This window comes from Pezoporus flaviventris, unplaced genomic scaffold (genome assembly GCF_033815535.1).
Source record: "Pezoporus flaviventris isolate CSIRO_AGI_PZ_B2104156 unplaced genomic scaffold, CSIRO_AGI_Pfla_v1 ptg000018l, whole genome shotgun sequence".
NCBI lineage: Eukaryota > Metazoa > Chordata > Aves > Psittaciformes > Psittacidae > Pezoporus > Pezoporus flaviventris.
In genome coordinates this window covers 385,618-413,068 of record NW_026892566.1, presented here as the reverse complement: position 1 = coordinate 413,068, position 27,451 = coordinate 385,618, and the positions used below count along the sequence as shown (strand labels likewise).

The 27,451-nt window shown below is 45.2% G+C and overlaps 1 protein-coding gene across 2 annotated transcripts; it reads left to right on the top strand.

Annotated features, from left to right (window-relative positions):
- Nucleotides 1-1,903: 1,903 nt before the first annotated feature.
- Nucleotides 1,904-26,125, top strand: TAL2 (TAL bHLH transcription factor 2). Of its 2 annotated transcripts, none has more exons than XM_061454989.1 (2): nucleotides 1,904-3,109; nucleotides 23,152-26,125. In XM_061454989.1, the coding sequence occupies exon 2, from the start codon at nucleotides 23,162-23,164 to the stop codon at nucleotides 23,510-23,512; it is 351 nt and encodes a 116-aa protein (XP_061310973.1). In that variant the 5' UTR covers nucleotides 1,904-3,109; nucleotides 23,152-23,161; the 3' UTR covers nucleotides 23,513-26,125. The 2 variants fall into 2 exon arrangements, with proteins under 2 accessions (XP_061310973.1, XP_061310972.1); XM_061454988.1 differs by lacking the exon at nucleotides 1,904-3,109 and adding an exon at nucleotides 14,428-14,822.
- The last annotated feature ends 1,326 nt before the right edge of the window (nucleotides 26,126-27,451 follow it).

The window sequence follows — 27,451 nt, the reverse complement described above, 5'->3', positions numbered from 1 at the left end:
GCAATGACTTTTAGGAGCTTAATTCTGTCCTTCATTACCCATTTGCAGAATTCTCTGAGTTCACATAGCAGTGTGAGAAATCTGGGGGCAGCTACCTCACTGTGTAGGCCTGCTTTTTGCTCTTCATGTAATTCTGTCATGCTGTGTATTGCAGAACTAGATGTGGAAACTTGAACACTGCCAGGGATTAGGCATCCACAACTTCTCAGGGCAACCTGTGCCAGTACCTCACCACCCTCACGGTAAACAATTTATTCCAAAATTTAATCCACCTTCTTTCAGTTTAAAGATACTATTCCTTGTCCTATCACTGTGCTTCTTGATAAAATATCCCTCCCTATCTTTCCTGGAGCCCCCCTTTTGGTACTGAAAGGCTGCTAATAGATCTCCCCAAAGTCTTCTCTTCTGCAGGCTGAACAAACCCAACTCTCTCACCCTGTCTTCATAGGAGAGGTGCTCCAGCCCTTTGAGCATCTTCGTGGCCTCTTGTGAACTCATTCCAACAGTTCCATGTCCTTTTTATGTTGAGGACAGCAGAACTGCACACAATACTCCAAGTGGGGTCTCACCAGAGCAGAGTAGAGGGGCAGGGTCACCTCCTTCGACCTGCTGGTCACGCTCCTTTTGATGCAGCCCAGGGTATAGTTGATTTCTGGGCTGCAATTGCACACTGCTGGCTCATGTCCAGCTTTTCAATCCACCAGCACCCCTGTGTCCTTCTCCTCAGGGCTGCTGTCAATCTATTCTCCTCCCGGCCAGTATTTGTGCTTGGAATTGCCCTGACCCCATTCACATGGGCCCACCTCTCAAGCACGTCAGGGCCCTTCTAGGTGGCAACTCTTCCCTCTAGATTATCGACCACACAGCTTAGTGTTATCTGCAAACTTGCTGAGGGTGAACTCAGTCCTTTTGTCCCTGCCACTGACCACTTTCAGTCCCAATACTGACTCCTGAGGAGCACCACTCATCACTGGTCTCCACCCAGATATCAAACCATTAATTGCAACTCTTGAGTGCAACTATCCAGCCAGTTCTTTATCCACAGAGTTGTCCATCTGTGAGATCCATGCCTTTCCAGTTTAGAGACAAGGATGCTGTGTGGGATGATGTCAAATGCTTTGCACAACTCCAGGTAGATGACATCAGTTGCTCTTCCCTTATCCACCAATGCTGTCAACCCATCATAGAAGGCCACTGAATTTGTAAGGCACAGTTTGCCCTTAGTGAAGCCATGTACAGGACTCGTGTCAGTCTAGGAGTGGTGTTAACGTCAGGATTTTGGAGTTTTTGACCATGGGTCAGTCTGTATAGCACCAGGCCTGCTGGCAGCAGATGGGGTACACCTGTCCCAAAGGGGGAAAAGAATCCTGACCCAGGAACTAGCAGGGCTTATTAAGAGGGCTTGAAACTACGTTTGAAGTGGGAGGAAAGTAAAACCAGGCTGGCTAAAAATGAGCCAGGGGTGGCATGCCAGAGTTGGAGACCAGTCCCCCAGAGCAACTTAAATGCATCTATGCCAATGCCCGCAGCATGGGCAACAAACAGGAGGAGCTAGAAGCCATTGTGCATCAGGGAAATCATGACATAATTTCCATCACAGAAACGTGGTGGAATGATTTGCATGATTGGAGTGCTGCAATGGATGGCTGCAGGCTCTTCAGAAGGGAGAGGCAAGGAACAAGAGGTGGTGGGGTTGTGTTGTACATCAGAGAACTCAACCAACTGCCCAGTCATCAATGTTGTGAGCAAGAAGGCTGAATGTTTGTGGTGAAGATGAGGGGGAAGGCCAACCAAGCACATATTCTGGCAGGAGTCTATTACAGACCACCCAGCCAGAATGAAGCTATGAATTAAGTGTTCTTCAAACAACTGGAAGAAGTTGTTTGAAGGTCTTTGATTGCTTGGCCTTGTTCTCATGGGAGAGTTCAACCTACCAGATGTCTGCTGGAAGTACAATACAGCAGACTGGAAAAAATCCAGGAGGTTCCTGCAGTGTGTGGAAGATAACTTCCTGATCCAGCTGGTGAGTGAGGCAACTAGGGGAGATGGCTGTGCTCCCCACCAGCTATGGTGGGCTGGGGGGACCTGGGGATGTGGAGCTGCTCCCTCTAGTTGCTGCTACAGCAGCAGGTATCACGCTGTAAGGGGAAGAGAGATCACGGTCATTGGCTGGCCCAAGGAGGGGTGGTGGGCAGTTGTGGTGCTTCAGTCTCTTTGCTTTCTACCAGCTCAGTCATTTCTGTTCATACCACTTCAAAACGAAAATAAACTAAGTGACCCTCCTTGACGTCAAGCAACTAATTTCAGTGCCTTTTATGCCATCACCTCCTGTTAGAAAAGTCAAAACTCTTGAGTTTAGCAGCTTCTACAAGGAGCTACTGTTGAACTCTGTGGCCTCCCCTCTCGAGTTGACACTAGCCCTTTTTTATCGCCACCACTGTCCTGAGTGGTACCTCAGAACCTTGTCAGGGCAGCAGGAGACCTTTCTGTTGAAAAATCTGCATGTTTGCTCTTCAGGCGCTTGTAATCATCTCACATTGTCAGCATTCAGGCTTTGGCCGCCCATTAGTAGCGACCTTTCCAGCTGCACTGACAGAGAGATATTTCTGAACAAACATGGAGAGGGAGAAGAGATTAAATAGGTGACAGCTGGTGAAGACAGGAGCCGGTCCAGGGCAGCTTTTCATAACTGATTATTTTATTTTGGGAAGCCAAGATACATTTGTGGCATAGGGGGATTCGGGGTGTGCCTCCATGACTGACCAAACATACAGTGCCTTCTCCGTGGGAAAACTTTATCTATACACATGGATGCCTTGCTAACTTACTGTTACGTGTTCCTTTCCAGGCATATTCATAGAGTAAATGCACAGAAAACCCAAGGTATTGTCAATGCATTGAAAAGGTAACTGCATGAAACAAGCAATAGTGTTCCCAAGCACACCCATTATGACTGTATAGTTATACTGGCATGCAGGCTTTTGTTCCAGAGCAGACAGGCTTTAGCAGGAGAGGGAGTAAACCAAGCACACACCTGCAATCTGAACTCACATTCTGTCCCACAAAGGAGGGGCCATACCAGTGCAGACTATACTCTCATATCCCCCAGGTAAGGGATGCAGGGGGTTCTCACTCAATATTTGGAAGAAAATAAGGCTTTTTTCTTGGTACATACCTTCTCAGCTGTGGAGACTGACTCCTTCTGCATCAGCATATATTGTAGCATCTACACGTCTACAGCCACGGTGTCCTGCTCTGCACTTGGGAAGAAAAGGCACATTGCTGTGACTCGTGGCCCTAGCACAGAGAGGGAAAAGGATATCAGCAGGTCTTTTAGCTGGGAGTTGGAGGTTACTTTGTGGTGTTCTTGGGTATTGGTGTTTTGCTCTGTGAACCTAATTAAGACATGTAACATACCTGGGAACATAGGAATGCCACCAGTGAAGAAGCTTGGGGACCACCTGTGATGGCTTACCTGCACTGCTGGTGCCTTTTGCACCCTGAGGCTACTTGCTGCAGGAACTTCTCAGGTTAATGATGCCTCTACGATGCATTTATTGTTGTTCAGAAAAAGTCCATGTTTTGTCCTACTGAGATCAAAATGTTGCTAAGGGACAATGTGCTGAGACATTTGTGGGCCTCATCCATTACTGGTCTTTTACATCCACTTCATTGCATTACTCCATGATGTTAACAAGGTAAGGTAGAAATGTTAAGACCTACCAGAGTACTTTCTGCCTTGCTAAGATCTTTCTGCCAACAAACCCTAATAAAAGTGTGTTCAGCAATGGCAGCTGGAAACAGCAGATTACATGCTTTAAGGGACTTTGTGCTGGCTGTCAAAATTAAGAAGACCTTGTGTTGTTAATAGTTAGTCTGGTGTGGTTTGCCATCCCTTGGAACTCATGATCCAAGGTAGGTAGACAGGGAATTAAATCTGAATTGCTGTGTGATACCTGAATAATGCCCAGGGTCTGTGCAGAAAAGGGCACCTACCTCCTGGAAAGGCAGTGCTGTCCAAACAGAACAGTCCTGGGTCTGGTATATTCCCTGCTAATGCTGATGTTGCAGAGAAGAAAATTGGGAAAGGGAGAGCGCAGGGGCCCATTCTAATAGTGCTCCATTATTCAGCAAGGCTGTTTTACAGCAGAATGCCTGTCTAAGGCCAGTTTGTAAAGAGAGAAAACTGCTGGGGGTTGGCGAGTCCTTTGCAACTTTGGGGCTACCTTTTTCTGTATGTGAGGAAAGTGGAAAACATGAAGTAGAGGGAAATACCAGGTCCTCCTTCGTGACCTGCCCTGTACCTTGTACAAAGCAGGAAGGCTGCTGATGCCAGCCCAGCTGCATCCAAAGCACCCACCAGGTGGGCACTGCTACCCTCACACATACTGCAGATCAGGACCACGGCTCTAACAGTGACCACTTGCAGCTGGGAGGTTTCAGGCTATTCTTCCTTTTCCTCCCCAGCCATCCCCCCACTGCCTCTCATCCTTGGTCTGTGCTCAATCCCAGAGAGGTGGGACACAAGCAGGGAGCTTTATTTATAGGGAAGAAAAACTGTCAGCAGCGGTGGGCAGAGGGATGTGAGTGGAAATGAGTTGTGCTGATAAGCCTTCTCACTGTATTTTATTTTACTGAGGTTCTTAACAAATGATCTTTATGAAATGCAAACCTGGCTTATCAGGCTAATGCAGATTGTCTGAAATCCTTATCTCCAAAGGCCAGTTAGCTGGAGTGATCCCCTTTTCACAATGAATAGAGAATGAAGAGCTGCACACAAGCCTACCCCTCCCTCCTTCCAATCATTGCCATTTACTGGCAGTGAACCGAACGGCTCTGATTTCCAAACTCATAAATAACGCAGAGGCTTCAGAGCTGAGCTTGTCCTGTGTTTTGAAACAGTTGTTCAGCTGTGCAGGGAGCCCAAGATGGCTGGGAGGGGCAAGGGGCAGGGAAAGGGAAAAGGGGCAAGAAGTCCCTGGTTTGTTTCACTTTCTGAGAACAGTCTATATTTAAGCCAACTTCTAGTGGTAGATACAACATACAAATGCGTGCCTCCCTGTAGCTGTTGTCAGTGGACCCAGACCCTGACATTTAAATGCGTTTCCTCCACATGCTTTTTGCTCCGCAGCATAGCGCTGTCTGCCAGGGAGAAGCTGCTGTTATTTGTAGGTTGAAGATTTATGGTGAGAAACTTGCCCACTGCTCAGGAGAAGGCTATTTCCTCATTGTGTTCATGTTGTGTATGTGTTTTCTGTACCTCCTGTGGCTCAAGTTTGTGTACCTGGGGAATGAATAGCAGCTAAATAGCTCTGCTGCCTTTTCTGGGATCGAAGCATGGAAAAAGTAATAGCAGCTGTGGGAAAGTTTTATTGTTCAGGCTGCTGAACTCTGGGGAATATAGATAAAAGTCCATCTCTGGGAACACACAATGGAGCAAACAGATGCCACTGTTGTCTGCCTGTGATGTGTGGTGATGTCCTCCATTCCTGGGGCACCATGAGATGCAAGATGATCTGCACCATGTCCTAGCCTTCTAATTCCAAATACAGAACAGGCCTGTACTTAGGTGACAAAACCTAGTGAAGAAGAAGCCTGATTTTATCCATCAACATGTGCACGTTCTCTTAACTCTATTTTTCCCCTTTTGAATATTTTTCTGCTCAAGAGGCAAGGGCCCAGATTCAGCATTCGGTGCAAGGGGGCCTTACAAAGCCACAGTTGTACAGAGAAATAAGGCTTTGTAGGAAGAAGGTTTCCCACAGCATGTTTCACATAGAAATGCTAGTGGAGCTGCTGTCAGTTCCTCATTCTTCTTGACATCTGGGCAGATGCCAGTACGAAGGATTAGTTCAGCAACAGAGATGAACTTCCTCAAAGCAGGAGAGCTTTTGTGCACCAGGATGCAGTTTATCCCTTTGTATTGATACTAGAGTTAACTGCTAAATCCAGGAATATGAATTCTACCAGAGCATAAAAATATCTTGATGATATGTCTACCATGGAGCATGGAGATATCAATGTACTGTGTGGTAGACCGGGCACCTTGCATGACACGCTGCTTCACAGAGGTGCAATTGCTGTCTAGCTTTGCACATTATGCAAGACAAATCCTGTCAGCCAGCAGCTGGGAAGAGTTATTTTTTCCAGGCAGCACTGAGGTGTGAGCTCTGGTTTCCCTTCAACATAGAGCAAAAGAGCAACTCCCTGTGTTGCAGCTTCTTGGAAAACAAACCCAAAACCACACAATGGAGATGACTGTACATGTGCGGTCAGCACACACTAGGTCTCATATGATGGATCCTTCCCCGCTTTTGTCCTTGTGCTTTTTACCTGGAAGTCAGAAGTGTTTTCCCTTTCTTGCTTCAGAAAAGGATGAAAAAAATGGAGAAACAAACATACAGGATGGCTTCATGATATTCTGCTACCTCCATATTTAAATAGATAACTATTTAGCATTTTTCATTCATGCTGCTGTTGGTAGGCGTAAGGAAGACACATTGCACTGCAAATCTGTTTACGTGGTATCTGTGAATGGCAGCTGTCATGCAGGTCTTCAGAGACCCCCCAGACAAATACACCAGGCAAAAGTGAATATGTAAAGCAGCACCAGCATCTCCAGAGCTAGCTATGGGGATGGAGTCTGCTTCTGGAAACAAAGGCTCACAATTAGTCTTGGGTGATTATATTGCAGCATTTCTACTGAAGGATTAAGCTTTATTGTATCTCTTTTCTTCTAGGAAGTCCAGTTTTCATTTCCTTGTAAGGCTCAAAACTGTGTTATAGTTGCCTAGCCTTACAGATGTCCCTCTGTACAATAGAAAAATGTCCAAACTTCCTCCTTCCCTGGTTTTGATGTGGATGCATGTGGGAGAGTTCAGCTCCTGCCACCTGCTATTTCTCCTAATCTGGAGACTGTCCCCAGTACTTTCCATTCCACAGTTAACACGTTTCTTAGCTTGGAGTTTCACCCCTTCAGCGTGAGTGGACATTTTGGGTGCAGACCTGGTTCTGTTAAAACCAGCAGCTGAACTTGTCTTGCAAGGACCTGAACTTCATCCATCTGCCTCTCATCCTGGGAGAGCTTGCCTGAGTCCAGTCAATGCTCTGAAGCACTGCTGAGGTTTGTATTATGTCCAAGCAGCTATGGCATTCAGCTTCTCTTCATTAAGTTTTGTCTTTAGCCTGCCTGCTGAGTTGCTATGGCAGAGTTAGGTGCTCTGCTGGATGGGAGGTCTTGGGCTGTGCTTGTGAGAGAGGTGTTTTGCAGACTTACTCCTTCTCCCCTGAGCATGCAGCTGGGTGGCCCTGGTGGGCTCTGCTGCCCTTCCCACAGTTGCCAATGCAGCCAAGTCCCTCGATAACCATAGCGCTTGTGGGCAACAGAAGACGACATGTTGGGTGTGAGGCTCTGGGAGCCCTGAGCATACTCATCCCCCTGTCACTACATTGCTCGTGGGGAAAGACATATGGGCTACAACCTGTGAAGCTCTCTGATGGTGTTAGGTCTGGTTTGCTCCCAGCTGAGCAGGGTACTGGTGAGAGAAGGGAAAACTACAGTTTTGGTTCTTGCATGCACAGGACCCTTCTCTTCAGCTCCCTTCTATGGCAGGTCTGGATGGGTCCTGCTGAACTACTCACAGGGAATGTGGGAGGAGCCCCACAAGCTGGCCCTTTTCAAAGGTGATGGCTGTTCCTGATAATGCCAACTGGCTCAGCTTTCATTTCAGCTTCCTGAAGACTAATGCAGACAGATCAATTAGGGACAGCACACATGAAGCTTCAACCCTCTCCCAGATAATAATAAAAATATGCCCCCGCTTTTCTCCTTCCTTGAAGTCCCCAGGAGAGAATTAACTGGTGCTGCAGGTGCAGCCGTCCTGCAGGGTGGTGAGAGCAATGAATAGTAAGGTTTTTAGCTCAAGCACACTAAGGCTGTTCAGCAGCCATTGGATAATCTTCTGTTAATCAGATTATGTAAATTACTACTTCAGCATCCCTATACCACCTCTCGTCCCCCTGCTCTTCAAGCTGGAAATAAAAGGCACTCTAAAAAGAAACATTTAAACTGCAAAGAGGCAGCACTGCTGAAAGGGGTGGGCAGAGGGTGCTGGGATGAGGAGCAGGGCTTTGTTTCTGTGCAGATGGGTGTTCCTGCTTGGTAAAGCAGCAGAAGACACCAGCAAATTAAAGGTCAGGAGTGGGCACTGCCTGTGTATTAACAGCGTCTCAGTAGTGGGTTGAGGAGGGCAGCGCTGGTGCATTCCTGGAGGGATGTTCTTTGCCCTGGGATATTACTTTTGCTGCATCTCTGACCTCCCTAGAGCAAAGTGGCTTCCTGTCTTTGCACTCGTGATGTAAGTTCATTTATTGACAATGTAAAGCCTGAACTGGGTTTGGATTGAGAGGTGCTGTTAGCAGTCCAGGCTTAGCCAGTGAACACAGCAACCAAACTGAATGAAGGGACAGATTATCAGAAATGGCCTCTGAAGCTGTGTCTGCACAGCTTGGCACTGTATCACCTGATACCTGCACTTGTGCTTTAGAGCATGCAAGGCAATCAAATCCTCTGGCTCTGGGTTTCATAGAGGGTTATGTCTTCCTGAAACACAAGTTGAGCAGTCACAACAGCGTCTTACTCAGCACTCAAAACATGGCTTATGACACTTGATCTCCGAGGCTGTCACATTCATCCAGGTAGGCACAGTGACAGTTTTTTTACAAACTGGAGTAGAGGGCTGAAGAAGGCAAGAGAGGTCAGCTGCAACTAAAGCAGAGCTTATTTATTCTTTGTGCAGCCACTGAAAGCCACCCAGAAAGCTGAGCTGACCTACATTTGCTGTATAATACTCCTGCCTGAAAGCAATTCCTTTTGTTTGTGACAAAGATGAGGCTGCCTCTCTTATGGCAGAAGCCACACACTGGAGATGAAGTTTTCCACCCCACACAGGGTTTTCCACAGGGTTTCTGGTATTTACAGATGATCAAGAGAATTTGTTCCCCCGTCTTTCTCCACACTGCTGAACACACGTCCTGATTCTTATATCTCGTTAACAGTGGACAGGCAAAGCTGTCTGAAGGGCTGCTCGTGGGCCGTTAAAAGTATTCCACGTGCAGGGTGCATACACTTCTGCTTTGATGGGTCAGGCTAATCACAGGACATCTCTTGGGTTCAGGTGACACGGTTCAGGTGAAAACAGGCAAATGCCTACACTACAGACTTTGCGGTTGTTAATGGGGCTGCTTCCCTGTGCTGTGTTGTGAGGCTGGGACACCAGCTCTGCAAGAGTGATAGTCATAGTCAAGTCGGGAATGGACACCCTGGTCTAAGCTCTTAGGAGCTGCTGCCTGGCCTTGCACAGTAATTTTGACAGTGGAGGTGGTCAGATATACACATAGGATGAATTTCCTCAAAGAATAGTCTTCCTTCCTCTGGCTGCTGTTGGCTTTTGCAAAGCCAGTGGAAAGTAAAGAGACATACAGCACAGTCATATGATGAAATACAGGTGAAAGGGAAGAGTAATAGTGTGATTTCTGCATGCTGCACATCACCCCATCTCTATATTGACTGATGAAAGCATATCATTTGGCACCAGCTGAGCACCTGAAATACAGAAATGTATTTAAAAACAATGGAAATAAAGCAATTGAAAATGAAATTTGAAATTAATTGTACCATCTCTCCATCATCAAGGCAGCAATAAGGGCATACATTCATAATAGGTCAAAAATAGGATTGCAAAACTTTAGAAACAAAGGAAGAAAACTACCATTCAGTCAGAATAGTGATCAGGTCCAGGTTTCCCATGTGAAACAGACTGCCTAATTGTAGTGAACTCCTGAGAGGATGGGTTTCTTGAAGTTTCCCTTTGCACACCCATGCGCTGCTGGTCCTGCAAAGGGAGCAGTCTCAAGCACGAAATATGGGACCTCTCCTTCAAAGATTTCAACCTCAGCCATTGCCAAGCAGCATCCTGTGCTAAGATAAGATATTAGGGAGATTCAGAGCAAATTCCCTTTTTCCTTGCACAAGCTCACCACAACAGCAAGCCGTATGGTTTCGAAGACTTGCACATGAAGAAAGAGAACTTTCTGTTCTCACAGACTGTGTGAAAGCCTGGAGACTCCCATCCCATTCAATAGCTGCGGCTGGCATGGCTGCAGCTTGAGTGCTTTGCTTCAAGTCATACTTGAAATTAAATCTTCACATCCCTACTTTTTGACATTAGTTAAAAGTTTATTGTAGAAGGTGCAAAAATATCTATGGCAAAGACCCTTCAGAGCTTATAACCTGTCCAGGAAGGTTTTCTTATATTCAATTACATGTTTTTTTGAATCCCTGCTTGGAGTGATGAATATGTGGTAGCGTTATAGCTGCATGCCACCTATCTGAGCTCAGCATTATGTGACGGTGAAAATGGCAGTGGCTGATTCTCTGGTATGACTGCTTTATTTTTCTCTATTTTAGGTGATTTCCGAAGGACTTTTAATGTGTAGGAACACCTGTGTCGACGGGAAAATGACCTGCTTATCTCTTCTCTCTTGCTCCCAGTGGAAGGTTTAGAAAAACATTAGGTTTTCAGTCTCTTTCTTTTGTGGCTGAACATTTTCTTCAAGGCTATCAGCAACTTTCAGCATTAAAAAGGAGAAGATTTTTGGCTTCTGGAATTAAGCCTAAAAGTGTGGCCAGAATTTAATGCACCCCCTGATGTGAGTGTTTTGTTAACACTAATAAGAGATTCAAAACATTACAAAAAGCTTCAGATGATGGAAGTTTAATACTTCAGCAGTCTGCATGCAGCTGCTGCTCTGAACCTCAAGCAGCTTCCTCCATCTCGCTGTACTCAAAACCTATTGATCTAAATTTTGATTTTAAAGCGCAGGAACCCAGATGTGTATAATTGCTTCTTATTGTTCTCATCTGTAGAGCATGGCTCTGAGCTCACAGCGATCATGTGGCAGTGTTTGCAGCTTCTTGCTGTCCTTTTTCTGTCCATCATTTTGTGTGTGCTGTTTTCATCAGACTTAAAGGGGTCACACCACAAAGGGAAAAAATAATGTTAACCCAGACCCATCTTCGCTGAAATCTTTACCCATATTTAGGCATGATCCTCTTTGATTTCCTGAACATCTGCAGTAAGAGTTTTGTTGGAGAAAGACAGGGTTTGAGGTCTGTCCCAGTGTGAAACGCAAACATGTTTTTAATCCATCTAACCACTACTCTGTCTTGGAGAGGCTTCTGTTGGCCCTGGAAGCTGTGTAGCAGCAGGATAAAGCCTTTTGTTCCTGCTTGCATACCGCACAGTCACATATGCCAGGAACAGCTTTTTTTCCTTTTAGGAAGAAAAAGGGTTTCTTTCTGCCCTTTAGGAAGAAAAAAAAGGGTTACTCCCCTAGGATGTTTCAGGGCCTGGAACGTAGATGCTGGTGTGAGTTTCAAAATGCACGTAAGAAACCTGTTTTTGAGATGTTCACACTTTGCAATCACCCACATGTTCCTAACTTCTTTAAAGGGGCCAATTCTCATCTATCGCTTTGTAGAGCCACACGGAAAGGCTGCTACATAAATGACTGGCAGTGCAGGCAGTCTGCTGCTTCACCCAGACCAGACTGTTACTGGTATCTGTGGTGATGAGGCAAGACAATAAGCTGACTGAACTGTGGCTTTTCAGAAAGAGATTGCACTAAATGTGAGCTCAGCACAGACTCTGAGGGGCGAATGTGCTGGGCACAATAGCAGAAATGGGGAAAGGGTGTTTTCTCTGGATGGGATCTCTACCTGTTCTCTTCAGCCTCAGTTCTTATCCGTGAGAGGGCCAAGACCACATTTTCTTTTCTCTCCTGGCTTTTGTGTCATCAGACTTGCCAAGGAATGTCTCTGCTGGGAAGAATGTGTACCTCCCTGGCAGAATGGCTTTGTATTTCAGCAAGGGGCAGCCAGCACCGCTGCAATAAATCAGTGCTTTCTGCATCTCAGACACAATAGCTCTATGTCCCCAGTTTCCCCATTTACACATACAGCGTTCCCCATCCTCCTCTCCTCAGTGCTGTAAGGGCAACTGGGACTCTACTTTCTGAGAGAGGTATCTGAGGAGGAAAAATGTGTCCATGACACAGGCAAACATGCTAATATCAACTGCAGTCTGGAGTCTGAGAATTACAAAACATACTGTTTCTCCTTAACTTTTCATGGAACTGACAATGGGGTAGCTACTAAAACCAGACCTGTTGCAGGTGAAGAATTACCCCAGGCCCCAAGGAACTGCCAGGATAGATCCTAGCAGAAATTTTTGTAGGGAAGAACATGCCCAGGGTGCAATATTGCTTTCACTGGTCTTGTTCCCCTCTTCTTGCCCCTGGCTGAGCTATGCTGTCCTGGCACCTATGGATTACTTTAGGGTAAAGCAATCCCAGAGATGTATTCCCTCTACTGCCATGTCACTGACAAGCACGGAGAGAAAGCTGGAGACTCATGTGGTTCACTGGTGCCAAGTAATAGGAAGCTTTATAAAAAAACAGTGAAATGGACTCTCATGTGTGACCCCTTCAAGAGTAAACTGATAGGGTGGAAAAGACCGTTAAAGTTGGTGTAGAAGTCAGCATCCCTGTGCCATCTCAGATCACATCACAGATGTGGTGCTGGCTTTTCTGAAGTACATGGGATGGGGCTAGGATGTCACTTTTTCTCCGTATGTTTTCCCAGTGAGGCAGGTTTTTCACAATGAGCCTGCTGCTAGAGGGGGCATGTATCTGACAGCAACAGGAGCAGAATCCTGCATGCACTCTTGCATGGATAAGGGACTGAGAATGAATAGCAGCCAATCCCATCCCAAATGCCTGCAAGGACAGAGACTTTTCTGGCTGTATATTTTATAACGCTTCATCTGGCCAGGTTTTGAGAGCCTTCGGCAATGAAGTATCCAAGCAGTTAGGGCTAAAGAGCTCTCTCCCTTTCCTGAACTGGCAAGCCCCCTTCTCTACTGCTGTATGCTGGCTGGAGATTCTCAGGGCAGATTTTGGGTAAATAATGGGTTGGAGGAAGTAACAGAGAGGAGGGGCTCTCTGCAACTTTCCAATGTAAATTACATGGAAATTAGGCTTCTGTGAGGCCAAAGGCCCCTCTGGAATAGGGCCTTTAGTTAACATAACACTTGTGCTAAATGAAGCGGTTGACACAGCTTTCAGGCTGTAGTGCCGCTGTTAATTTACCGTGTGAAAGGGCTGAACCTTCAGTCGAGCTCTGCGGCAAATGACTTGCCCCAGCAGGGATCTGGGGTCATTGTCTCCAGAGAGCAACCACATCATTCCACTGCTGTGTTGTTAATAATTATAGAGGCAATCACATTAACTGAAACATTCACAGTGCTTTTAAAAACCCAGTAGGTGAGCCCTACCTAGCCAGCTTGTAGTTTGGGTGAGGTGGTCAGGGTGAGCTGAGCTGTCTTTAGGCTTGGTTGAGGAAAGAAATGGAGTGTGCTTAAAAGCTCCCTTGTCTATTCTGGATGCAGGTGTTTTCCTGCCCCATGACTGTAGCTGAATGATTAACTGGTGTTTCTCCTTCCCCGTTCCTTTTTCCCCTGTAGTATCCCGTTGCTCCCAGTGCCTAACTAGGTATCTTGCTCTTGTTCCCCCTATTTACTCATCTCCACCCAAAGTAAACTCCCACCACCTAACAGAGAAGCAGATGGAGATGCAGGTGAGGTCACATGGGTCCCAAGGCTTTGTATGTCTGTAGCAAGGCTACATTGCTTCATTGGCTTGTGCCTGGGCCAATTTTTCATAGACACATAGAATACTTCGGGTTGGAAGGGACTACCAAAGGTCATCCAGTCCAACATCCCTGAAATGAACAGGAACATCTTCAACTGGATCAGGTTGCTCAGAGCCTTATCCAGCCTTGAGTATTTCCAGGGACGGGGCATCTCCCACCTCTCTGGACAAGCAGAGAGCATGGGCCCCGAAGTGGATGGCAAGCTAGCTGACATGCGAATACATACCTGCAGCCTCCTGCTGTAACTCTGCAGATTCAGGCAGACGGCCAGCGTGGGGCTTGGGGCCGTGCTGAGCATGCAGCAGCTTTAGCTGCCCATGTTGCAGAAGGTGCTAGCTGTGTCCCTAAGTGAAAAGCAGCTTTCACCAAAACATGAAGGCGGGATTGATTTGCCTGCACATGGTCACCCCCACAGCCTCACCGCACTTGCTATCAGAGCAGAGAGGGAATCCCTTGCTTAGGAATATGATAAATACAACCACCCTCTACCGCAGTACTGAGTCACGTTGAAATTGGCTTTTAAATCAGCACTGCATCTTTGTCTCTGGAAACATTTACAAGCTTAGAGCTAAGTTTTATTTATTTTTTTTTTAAAGCCCCCTCCCCCCCCCAAGAAAATAAAACACAAAAAACTAAAACCAAACCACCAAAAAAAAAGAGAGAAAAATTACATACTTACCATGAGCAGTTTCCATCCTTTCCTGCACAGTTCCCTGACCTATCCGGAGCTGCTCTAAGGGTAGCAAGAACTACCAGCCCCAGGAACAGCAGAGGGTGAGAAGAGAAAAGGCAGGATAGAGAGAATCTCCTGGGAGATGCAAAACAATCTCCCTGGATTGCCAGGACTAGTGGTGACACGCGCCAGACAAAGGACCTGCTACTCTATAAATGAGGCAGCCAGGACCCGTGCTAGGCTGACTCCAGCGAGAGCAGGCTCTGCGGCCAGGCTCTGCTAGAACCATCAGGAAAGGAAAACGAGAAGTGTCCGATCTTGCTGTCTGTTTGCCTGCTGACCAGATCTGAAGAAGCACAAGCACCTGTGACCAGAAAAGTGAGTGACAATGGACTCTTCTCTTTACAGTGTTGCCTCCACCCGTTTGGGCTTATCTTGCAACTTTCTTAGGAATGCCAAAGTTTCCTCTCGGGGCAGGGAATATCCTTAAAGGAAGGAATTTCTGCAGTAGCCTTTTACCATCCACTGATTTATCTCTTATCATGGTAGCCCTAGGTCTTGTCATCAAAAAGTTAAGAGTAAGGCACCTGATCTTACAAACAGAATAGTTACAGAAACTGCCACTACAGGTGACTGTGTTTAATCAAGCAAAGTAAACCTGTACTCTGTTTTTGTTCCTGGACCTGTCAAATTCTTAGTATCCACACAGAGACTCAGTGAATTGGACATGATGCTGAGAAAAATGATTAGTTGGTTTTACTACTTCAGAAAGAAATGTTGATGCTTAGATGTGGAGCAAACTAATGTGATTTTAAATCTCTGTTACTACTATCCTAGATTTTTTTACATCATAACTATGTAATTACACACAAGGCAAACTCACACCACTGCAAAGTGCTCTAAATTTGAGTTATTGCACTGGTGCAGAATGGTTACATAAAGCACCATAGACTTTCTGAGTTTAGAACCAAAACTTAACAGAATTGTCCAGTAGTGTTTGATTATCAGAATAAATCATTCACAGAACCATAGACGGTCATGCGTTCATTAGACTTTACGCTTGTGCACTAGACTGTGTAGAAATCTTATGACAGTGTCAACATCTTATGACACTATCAACAGGTAAAGATGTAAAGAAATAGGTTTAAATTCCAATCCTCACAAGTTTAAAAACATTCCCATTACTTCATTGGTTGTTTTACAGCTGATGTGTATGTCAAATACATAGGTACTTGAATTTTGCTCAGTTCAACAGTTCGCTTAGGAGGAAAAGCTCAGCAATTTTATTTCATTTCTGCTGGCAAATATTAATAACCCTCAGATTTGTAAAAAAATCCCACCTTTTGAAACTGTCAGTCTAGAACAGGTTTATATTTCCAGGGGTAGTCTTTTACATAAAGCTGTATTTGCCTGAGAAAGTTAATAAAACAAGCATTTTTTCTGAAACAGGCGTCTCTAGCATTCATGATTTCCATATAATGGTATAGGATGATATTTGATTTTTAAAGCCTTTTCCCACCATGCATTTCTGTATCATTTCACAAAAAGTAACTAAAATGAATGCAGCTTGATTTTACTGCCTGTTTACATAAATCATTAGTAGCTGTGATATGAGCAAGAAATTAAATGCTGATAGAGCCAACATGCTGGGTGGAAGGCTTGATGACCTAATGCAGACGCCCATGAGAATGTGGTCGAGGCACAAATGATCTTTCTGATATTCCTATCAGGTGTAGTCCCATGGAGGTGAGCAGCATGATATTTAGGTGAAAACAGGATTGTGGTCCCTGTTGTGCAGTGATTTGTATCACACTTTTGGATGTTACAATTTGCTGTGGTGTTTTTTTTTTCTCTGTGTTTATGGTGACTTCTAGTCTTAGGCACAGCAGATCCAGTTAGTTCCTAGGGTGATGGCATGGGGGTCAGTAGACTGGTTTTAACTTGTGTTCAATAGGAAAACAAGGCACTGCATGCCACTATCTGGATGCTGTCAGACCTTTAGCCTTGCTTTGGCTGAAGTCAGATTTGCTATCAGACTCAGAGCAGGCCTGGATAAAATGCAAAAGCAAATGTTGTCTGGGGGTCATATCTAAACATAATACGAGATGTATCTTCCCCCCGATGCAATGTCCCTTACACCACTGGATTTTCCTTTCGCTGCCCCTAACAGCTCCTGTAAGCAGGATGTGAGTTTTCCTACATAAGCAGGCAAGGCAAGGGAGTCAAGGCAAATTGACATTTTTCTGCTATCAACGGCTAATTTACTGCCTCACAGTGGCAGGTGCAGAGAGGAGCATGCAGGAATGAGTGCTGTAACAAGGTGGGAGTGAATACCTGTATAGAACAGCGGTTTGCACACAGGGTCTGGAAAAAAGAGGGTCTCTGAAGACCTCCCTGAAGATCACCAAGCTGATATTCTTCTCTGTGTTAACCTGAAGCACAGGGATAGTGTCTGTGTGAAGTATTTGGGCAGTTAATTTGGCAGAGAATGTTCTTAAAGGAAACCCACTGGAACTGTAGTTGAGACTTCGATACAAGATAGCCTTACTGGAGAAGGCACCAGGAGGACAGTGAAGCACTTTTCCAAGGAAGGCTCTCAGATCCCCTTGAACAGAAAATAGCACAAGTGCAAGTTTAGTGAATAAAGGCTAAACCTCCGGGCAGAATGTTCTTTTCTCAGCTTTGCAAGCAGCCATGTCCATTGCTAATACACTAGGCATCCATTTAGCAAAAGTTATTGTAGCCCATGGATGGGCTCTTTGTTTTGCAAGGAACTGCGGTATAATTTGACTTTATTGCAAAGGAACATAAAAAGCATTGACAAGAGAGGAGCCACAGGGAAACCAACCAACAAACAAAACCAGTCCCATGCACAGAGTAAACCATTCTTTGAGTAAACATTTCCATCAGTATTGGTGAGTTCTTAAGCACACATTTTGTGCTCTCCCAAATGCCTTCTGGGTGCCAGCCCATTGCTTTACAGAACCTACCTTTCCCAAGGCAGCCTTACAGGATATGATCAGGGTGTCTAGGTTAAGAAGTATGCAGGCTAGGCTGATTTCTCAGGAAGCAGCAAGCTCTCTCCCCCAGTACGGTGAAGATCTGCACCCTCTAGGAAGGCAACTGGATTACAAAGCTAAGCAACTCAGGGGCAACACTGGGTTGGGTGAAAGATTTGCCTTTTGGAACTGTGATCACTTATAGACTAGTATCCCCAAACATGAAGGCTGACTTTGGCCAGAGACCTTTGCACAGCTGCTTTTGCAGACTAGTGGTTTCTTTTTTCTGAAGGTTCAACAAGAGTACAGCATGGCTGTGAGTTTCTGTAAATGCTGCCCTTAGACAGGAGGGCTCCCAGAAGCAGAGATTTCACTATGTGCATTTCGCCCCAGATTTACAGACTCTGAAAAATCACTGTCAGTGCTGACTGAGTTTTATAGCACTTTTGCTGCTCTGCTATGCTTTGTACTGTGGTTTGATTGTCAGGTTACACTCCCAACAGAGGCATGAGGCAGTGAAGGAGCCCTTGTTTACTCCCGAAGTAGCTCCTCTTCCCACATCTTATTTGAAATGAAATGAAGTTCACTGCTGTTGTTAGGAATTGTCCCGTGAGAGCTGAGAGGCTCTTCTCTTTCCTTACACAAACACATCATCTACCAAACACACAGACACAGGCACGCACACACACACATACAGACATACACAGACACGCAGACATACTTTCCACAAACCTTGCAGCTGAAACAAACTAATTACAGGCAGAAGGAATACTGAGGTGCCACAAAGGAAAGGAATTTGCCTGAGGCAAAGGAATACCAGAAATGAGGACAGAAGTTAAATTCCCTGGTTTGTTCAGCTCACTGCATTGTGCCCTCTTTTTCGTTGTACATCAGTACACCCATGGGATTTCAGGTGGGAGACACTTGGGAGGGCTACAGTGCTGAGATACAGGGAGGCAGTGATGGAGAGAGGGGGCTTAGGAAGTCTGGGAGGGAAGAGCCTGGACCTAGAAGTGCACTGCTCCTCTTGTAACCTGTCAAGCTGGGATACATTGTCTCCTCTCCCCTTAACTCTCTTTCCAGCCCAAAGGAAGTCCTCGCAATCCAAACAACTGCGCATCAATCAAAGCACGGTTCAGCTGCAAAGAGTTTCAGCGTATTTCTCCTAGGTGGTGGGGGAAAAGTCACATGTTACGGATAGGCAGTGAAACGCATTGTGACATCGATGCTCAGTCACGCCCTCTGCATGGAGCTGAGTCCCATGCTCCCATGAAACTGAAGAGGGAAACAGTGAGCGTCCTCTTTCTCCTCCAGATCACGCTGATGTGAACAAAGCACAGCAGCGAGGATTGATAGCTGGGGAATCTTTACTCCCCGTGGTAGATCAGGCTCACAAGCACCTGCCTGATATGGAAACAGACACCATCTGCTCTTCTGTTGCCATTTACTTAAGGGCTTGAGGGGACTGCACAAAATCCAGTGCAATGTGTTAAATAACCAATTTTAGCAGCCACTGGGTTTCCCCTGTGGAGTGGCAGTGTGGCACTGCACGTTTACTAGAAGCACTCCAATTCTTGCTAGCAGCAGGCATCTGACGTCTGATTAAGATTTGCAGAAGTAGGTCTCCAGTGGCTAGTTTCAACATGGATTTAACTTCACCGAGGTCAAAGGTATAACTTGAGGGAGGCACTTTCTCATCCAAGATCTTTAGTTAATAGCAGCCTGCTAATTATGATTGAGTGCTGGGCTCCTGGAGAGTCCCTTACCAGCCCTCAGACATTAACTGCTGGCTCAGGGGCTGTTTTCTGGGGAATGTCCTAGCAAAGATGGTGTTTTGTGCCGAAGCTGCTCTGCTGCTGCTGCCGGAATTGCCTGAATGGCTTTCGCATAGAGAGGCTGTGAGAATTGCTGCTACTCAGGGAGAGATCTTCATGTTTTCCATCGTTTAGTCTTTTGTCTAAGGTGACCCTTGTGGCCGCATTAATCACAGGCAGTATTTTTCTCTCCTCTATTCTTATATATTTCAAATGGGTAGGCAGGGGGGGTGGAAAGAGCTTCACTTAACTGATGGGTGGTGGTGGTTTGTTTTTTCTCTTTCGGGCTGTTGGAGCAGATTTGCTGCTGGGCTGGATTATTTGTTTGCACAATTCTCTTTACACACTGCAGGTGTGGATCTTAGCTCATGAAACTGCACTTACCTAGTACTTCTGGACATGGTGTCTCCTTGATCTGTGTTAAATCCTGTCAATTTTGCCCTGCAGAGTAATTCTTCCAGTGAAAATGGCGTAATCTTCCAGGTTCACATTCCTGAGAGCAGAATTAATCCTCTTGAATTTAAGCTGCTGTCTTCCTGGGTTTCTTTATTGTCAACTAAATGTGGGGCTGTTAACCTGTGGTAAGAAAGATGACCAGAAAGCAGAGAATCCAGGCTTGTGGGTTAATGCAATTTGTCAGTCCATGATATGTACAAACACGTGATTTCCGCACAAATTTAAGATAGACCAGTGGGATATAAGCTGCATGCAGCCACTAGACAATATGTATTTTATACAGCGCACCAGAGAAAGCTAAAGAATACATTGCTCTGATGTGCAACATCAGCAAAGACCTGAAGCTGCAAGTAATATCATAATGAAAGCCAAGCCTGGTGGGGACGGTTGAAGAGAAGGCGGGAATAGGAGGAAGGGAATGAGACGAAGGGAATGAGACAAAGGGAATGGAAATTAGATCCCCTGTCAATAAACTGACTGCGTTTTAACTGGAAGGCGTTGTGTTTACAAAAAACTCAAGGGATGTGTAGGTGACTGTATGAGAAAAGAAGCTGTGCTGAAACATTGCAATTACCGCAGGATTGGAGAAGGCTTGCTTTTCTCTTATGTTTCTAGCTGAAACTGAACACAACAACAGGAAACCTGCACCAGTAAAGGGGGAAAGGAGAGAAAAATGTAAATTGGAGAGTTGTACAAAGGCGGATTACACCTGAAATGAAGCTCTCTGTAGAGCTGTCAGGGCAAGGGGTGGGGGCACGTTGAGAGGGAAGGAGCTGTTGTTTACTGAGCTTGAATGAATGTCAGAAATACAAACACACATTTTTGAAGTGTAAATCATGAGCTGGTCTCACAAAGACATATGTTTGCTGACAAGGCTCATGATCACAAATGTAATATTGTCCTTTCCAAAGGCAGGAGAAGAGAGACAAAGAAAGCGTGATGTCAAGTACTAGGCTGGGGTTATTTTTCCACCAATAATACTGCTGACAGGTCAAGATGACATGTTCACAGCACCAGGGCTGGATGGTAACCCGCTGTGCCGGGCACTGCCTGCAGGAGAAGAAAAAGAAGAAGCAGACCCTCCGTTGGTATTTGTAACTGAGGTATGAAGAGGTATGCAGCAACCTGGGCCCACATAACAGAATTATAGCGCAGAGACTGAAAAGCCTGGCAAAATACAATCCACCTGACCCATTAGAAGAAACAAGGAAGCCCAAATAACTTTCTTTATAAATCTGCCTTTGCACTTGGATAAATTTGTCTTAAAAAAAGAAACAAAACACCAAAAACAGAAGAGAGAGAGAGAAGCAGATGGCACTCTGAATTTCGCATGGACCCAAGCAGCTGCTTGGAAGAACAGAACTATACGAGTAAAAGTTCTACCTTCAGGAGTGAACATGCCACAGTACAGAGGAGCACTGGAAGACAGTGTTTAAAATCCGTATCACTGATATAGCAGTCAAAAAGGTACATGCTAGCTGTTCTAGGCAGGTGCAAAGCATCAAGTAGATTTGTTCCCGTAACAAAAATCAAAAGGAATATGTGGAGTAGGAGAATAATTAAAAAAAAAGAAAAATAATAAAAATATAATCCCCATTTAGATCAAGCAATGGGGCTTAATGTAAGTCTACAAAAAACATTAAAAACTCTCAGCAGCCTGAAATATGAGTATTTGTGTTTTAAATGTGCCACTCACGAAGCAGGGCATTTTGATAGGAGAATTTTCTCAACCCCTGAAGGCAGAGTAGACAATTGAGCATGACAGTGATTTCAGACTTCTATCAAAATAGAAATGTGGTAGCTCTGTAAGGTCTACAGCCAAGCAGAGCCTGCAAAGTATGGGCAGCATGAGTGTAGCCATATATAGTACACATGGGTGCATCTGTATTAGCTGCCCAGGTCTCCAGATATGGCTCTGATATAATTTATGACACTGTAACTGTTTCCCTGGTGATCTGTAATCAGTGCTGGACTGGGTCTTGAAGGACTTGGGAGAGAAATTCTCTGCCTGCCATGCATGTTTTGTCTCCCTACAACAGCACCCCAATTAACCTCTGAGTCACAGTGCAATTTCTTTATTCACCCAGACTATTAACATGTATTTTGGTGAACCCTGAGTGCCCTGCACGGTATGAGGCTGCTTAACATGGACATGGGATCACAGCTGTGCTGTCACCCAAAGTTGCCTCTTTCTGAGGGTAAAGAGTGCTATCTCCCCTGCTCCTCAGTCCCCTGTGGGATTGCTGTAAGGATGGGTTTGCCAATGAATATAAAAAGCTGATGTTTTCACATGCATAAAAGGTTAAGGGGAAACATTTGTCCTTTAGTCTCTTGGCTGCAGCTAATTTTTCCATACCCCAACTGTCTCTGTGCCATTGGCATAAAAAGCAGCTTCAGAAATGGAGAAGTGAGTGTCTCCTGCAGGGCTGTGGAAGAAAAGAGAAGACTTTTCAATGGTGGTAGAAGTAGGGTTACAGCAACCCCAAGCACTTTTGATAACCTTTATGGTAAATGGCTTTTAAAATTTGCACCCATTGCACAGTGCCCTTGTGTTGCTAGGTCTGCTCTGGGTACTGGGTTCATTTTGCTGCACATCTCTTGCTGCTCCAGGCAGGATGGGCAGGTAACCCCTCTGTAGGCGTTTTGGCTGGGATGCCTGCAAGTTTTGTAGGAATCACACTTTCCCTCTTCAGCTTGCACTCATGGCACTTGTGGCTTAGTCTTGGCAGCTCCCAGGGGATAAAACAGAAGCCTGAAAGGATCAGACTGTAGTGTCTCCGCCACCAGCAGTGAGCAGTCAGTGTGGGCTGGGCAGGGAACCAGACTGTTGCTTCCCTGGAGAAGTCTTCTGAGGTAACTATAATCACAAGTGACTGTAGTGTTGGCTGTCTGCTCACAGAAGGCCCATGATGAATGTCCACCTAGATTAGAACCAGTCAGGAGTCACCAAGCTAGGGCCAGCTGGGAGCAGACCCCAAGAAGGTGTGAGCTGGGGCTTGGGAAAGCATGGATGTGTTCTGCGCTGAGCCTGCCTGCCTTCCCTTCCACCTTCCGGGTGTCCCTCATGCAGCCTAGTAGGATGATTAATGCATTCGGATTGGGAATTCTGCTATGGAGGAATTCTCAAGAATCTGGAGAAGCAGCATTAAATGGTTGTGTGAGAAAATAAAATTCCATTTACTCCTTTGTGAAGTCCATACTAGACTTTGGTGTCCATTTGCAGCTCCCATGATTCTGATCATGGCGGTGAATGGGGACATGACTTTAAGAATTAGGGTGAAACTGTGCAGGATATGTAGGACAAGGGCATCAGCCACAGAGGGCAAAAATTAGAAATGTCTAGCACCACCACTTTGTGCTCACTGCTGGCCCAGAGCAGCAGCCTGTGTGAAAGCCAGGCTTATCTAGCATTCACTCACCATCTCCTTTGCTTTGCAGGACGTTAAGGATGACAAGGAAGATCTTCACCAACACCAGGGAGCGATGGAGGCAGCAAAATGTCAACAGCGCCTTTGCCAAGCTGAGGAAGCTCATTCCCACCCACCCACCAGACAAAAAACTGAGCAAGAATGAGACACTCCGGTTAGCTATGAAATACATCAACTTCCTTGTCAAAGTTCTGGGAGAGCCAGGCCCGCAGCAGACAGCAGTGCCAGCACGGGGCAGCATCCTGGGCTTCTTCCAGCAAGCTCCATGCTTGCAAAACATGGAGGAGCTGACACTGATCGAAAACTGTGTCCCCTCTCCTGCCATGAGCAGCAATATCATAGGGTGCTGGTCAGAGACATCATCTCCCTAGCAGAAAATGAGATGTGCAGTCTTTGTATTAGTCTGATAGTCCCCCTCTTTTTGCAGAATTTGTGGGTTGCTCCTCTATGGATTGTGATTATTTATTTATATTTATTACTGATTTATTTGGTATACATTTTTATTTCATAGGAAAGGAAATCCTTGGTCAGCCAACAACTTGTAAGACCAGACAGAGAACTTGCAGCCCCTGTCAACTTGGAAGGACTCACTGCTGTCAGAGCAGAGACCAAGAGAGAAGGGCCTTGTGCCCTGATCAAATCCATAGATCAGACCATAGAAATTCATCCAGTGTTTCTGGGAGGGAAAGAGATTATTCTGTTCTGCCATGCTATTTCAAGAAAGCACTAATAAGCTCAAGAATTACAACTGCAGCGCAAAATGTGTCCAGCAGAGACACAGGCTTAGGTAGTGAAAAATTTTGAGAGGTGTGATACTTGCCACAGTCCTCCACCAGTGATTCCAGGGGATAACTGCATTCACTCTTGAGCCTGTGAATCTTACTTCCAACTTGAGTTTTCCTTTTTTAAAATAGAAGTCCTAGCCCTTGAACTTGGCTACATCTTTCTCCATCAGACTGGAATGATCCCTAGTGCCAGAGCAACATACTATTAAACTAAATTAAAAGCAGAATTAAAAGCAAAAATGGAATTTCTGTTTTAAATAAAAGACAACATAGTCATAGATGAGTTTCAGTGGGCTCAACAGGCAGAGTAAACCTCCTCCGTATCAGTGACTGTACACGTGAAGGAAGCTGATCAGCTACACTCCAGCTGCCTTAAAAGCCCATCAAACAGTTTGATGGCTAAATGTCTTTGTTCTTCAAAAGCTGTAGCAATGGGGGAGATCCTGCTCTGGGAAGGAGATTGCAGGAGAAAGGCCTCAATGATGCACTGTGAAAACCTTCATGGAAAAGCCAGTGAGCAGTGTCCCTTCCTGTGACAGGGTGCAGAAGCAGCAGGAGCATGTCTGGGGCTCTCGGAAGGTGTTGGGAATGCACCACTGGTGTGCTGTGGTGGCCGTTTGGCACAAGGCTGTGTGCCATGGGTCTTGGGCATCGAGCTCTTGAACCAGCCCTGCTTTTTCTGCCGTGGGAGGCAGAACCAAACTACACGCATCCTTGCTGTCATCTGTAAGACCCCTGGTGCTATGATGCTTGGCTGCATGAGGTTGGTTTAATGTCTGCCCTAGGTGGGGTATCAAGGCCATGGACAAGACTAGGGGCATGCTGCCCCCATGCCCACCTGACTGCCTTTAAACTGCCTGCTTCCACCTGCTGTAGTTGAGATTCCTCCATCTGGGCACTATCACAACTGGGCTGGTGGAGCAAGGACAAAGAAATAGGTGTAAGGGTCTTCCACCTGATTCAGTGGGTCAGCCCCCTGTAGGGAACAACCGCCACCATGCTGTAGGTTTTTAGATGATAAGTAGGATGAAAAGGGGTTTTGTGAAGGTTACTATTGTGGGTTTTTGCCCACATATCAATTTAATTTCTTAACTGAATTATAACCTGTGCCAGCAAAGGCCTGGACTGCTCAATCAAGTTATAAAGCTTCCTAGAGCAACAGAAAAATGACACCAGGTTTAAGCAGACCTGCTTCCTGCTCAGATCCTTCTCCCACTGACACAAGTCCTTTTGATTTCCATGTGGACCAACATACCTGTCAATGTTAGAAAAGACAACTGTTCACCACTGGCGAAGAAATGGAGCTCACGTGTGCCTTGGCATGCTCCTGCACTGTTTCTGTTTATTCATGAGACAATGAGCTGCCTTCAGGAAGCAGAGACAGGGTTTATGCATATAACATGTACAGCCCTTCTGCATGAGGGGATTTGGCACCCACAGCTGAGCTGCCTTTTAAAACACCACCACCACCAGTTGCACCAAAGAAGCCAGGACTGACTTCTGCTAGGTGTGTATTGGACTGTCCTGTTCACTGGCAAAGACTGAGGTCTGTCAGGAGCACAGCTCACCCCATCCAGGTCTGGTGCTGTAAGGTACAGGCATGCCAGTGGACTGATTCTGACCAAAGAAAAGAAAAAAGACTGAAAGGGTTCATAGTGATTTCATTTTGTTTCTGAATGCTGCTCATCTTGAGTTTGCTTATCCCTGCCTTTGTGAGCTGTCAGGGCTGAGGACTGCACTGGAGAGCAGCTGAGTGGAAACACACTAAAGAGTCTTTTGCATAGATCATCAAATCTGTACTGCTTTCTCTCCACCTCTGCTCACTTTAATATTGATGAATGGAGTCTGCACAGCTCCTCAAAGGTAATGAGCCAAGTCCTCCTCCTACCTTTCTGTTGACTGGCTGCGTGTTACAGCAGGATAAATTAGTCCAAGTAAATCAGAGCACTTATTGGTGTGGTGTGGTGCTGTTTGGTCTATCAGTTACTTGCTGTCTTAGGAAATACAGGTCACCAAGGCAAGCTAAAACATCTTGTGAGCAGAGTTATTGTCCAGGAAAGGGGAAAGAACACCTGAGAATTTTGTAATGTTACATGCTTGCTATATTTTCTATCCTGAAAAGTTTTCCTTCCCGTTATTGCTATTGTTCATACCAGTGCTTTCTTTGTTCTTTCAGTTTAGGAGTTCTCTACTTTCATGTCCAGCATGTATTTCACTAGATCTACCAAAGACTTTTTTTGTTTTGGTCAAGTTTCTTATTCATATTTTGTGGATTGTGTGGATTTCTTACAACTGTGTAACTGATCACATTTTGTGTCATATGTTGTTATTTAACATCTAATATATTTCAAATAAATTATTTAAGCAACTAATATTTGTCTTTTTAAACCTCTCTAAAATCTGATTTTATGTTTGCATACCACTTGGTAAAGGATCCCAAAAACATTACAATGTAATTTCCAGTAGAGGATCATTCTACTGTCCAGCACTTACACAGTAGTCTTGATGTTAGAAGCAATATTATCAGATGCTGAAGTATAACAGGAATTATTTGTTTACTACTATTCCTTAAACTTTTTAGTTATATTGTATTTCAATCTACAGTCTTAGGAGACTTCGACCATCTATTGAAAAAGACAGACAAATACAATTTCATTGTGCAATACTGTTGGGTTTGTCTTCCAAATATTCACCATTCAAAAGATTTTAACCAACTCCATTTTAAAAAGCAGAAGTAACCCTGAAAATTTAATTTGGTCTCTGATCTGAGTCTGTCATTGTCTGGAGATGTTCAGATAGGCACAACCTACAGATTCAGACTGGAGTGCAGGTTCAGATACAAAAACTCATCCAAAGTTGAGGGGAGTTCAGGATGTAAAGCTGCACTTTCTGGCTAACATCTGATGGGAAAAACCTAATCTCCAGTTGAATACGAGGCTGGGAGGGGAAGCACTAGGATAACAGATGCAAAAGTTGTGAGGAAAAGATGGGATAATCTCTGGGACACAGGGCCAATTTCATTTTCATGCTTAATTGGTTGTCTCACAGCCCTGACTCTGCTCTATGAGACACCAAGAGACGGATTTCTGAACAATATGTACCTGAGAAAGGTATCATCTCAAGAGGTTATATATAAATGTAATGAAATCAGATGTGAAGTTCAAAATATGTATTTATACTAAGTAAGATAATGCCACCTTATAAAGGACCCTCTGCTTACAGTAGGCAATGCTGAATTAGTTTGTATGCTCAGGATTGTGTGTGAATGCCTCCTCTGGAAGTGGGCATGGTATAGCAATGTTAACATGGTGCTGTGCTGTGAGATAATGGGGTCTGTGGCGTGGAGATGTACCAAGTCATTTGGAGCTGGCTGGAAAAAATCTCACATGTGTTGCAGCAGTGGCAAAATCTTAGTATAAATCACAAAAAATGTCCATAGTCTTAAGGCCCCTCCTGAGTAACTAATTGTAACTAGTAGTGTTAAATAGAGTTGTGTCAACAGCACTTTATCTCCTTTTTCATTTT

Excerpts from the sequence above, each read along its gene's own strand:
- TAL2 (XM_061454989.1), top strand. The coding sequence starts at position 23,162 with ATGACAAGGAAGATCTTCACCAACACCAGGGAGCGATGGAGGCAGCAA.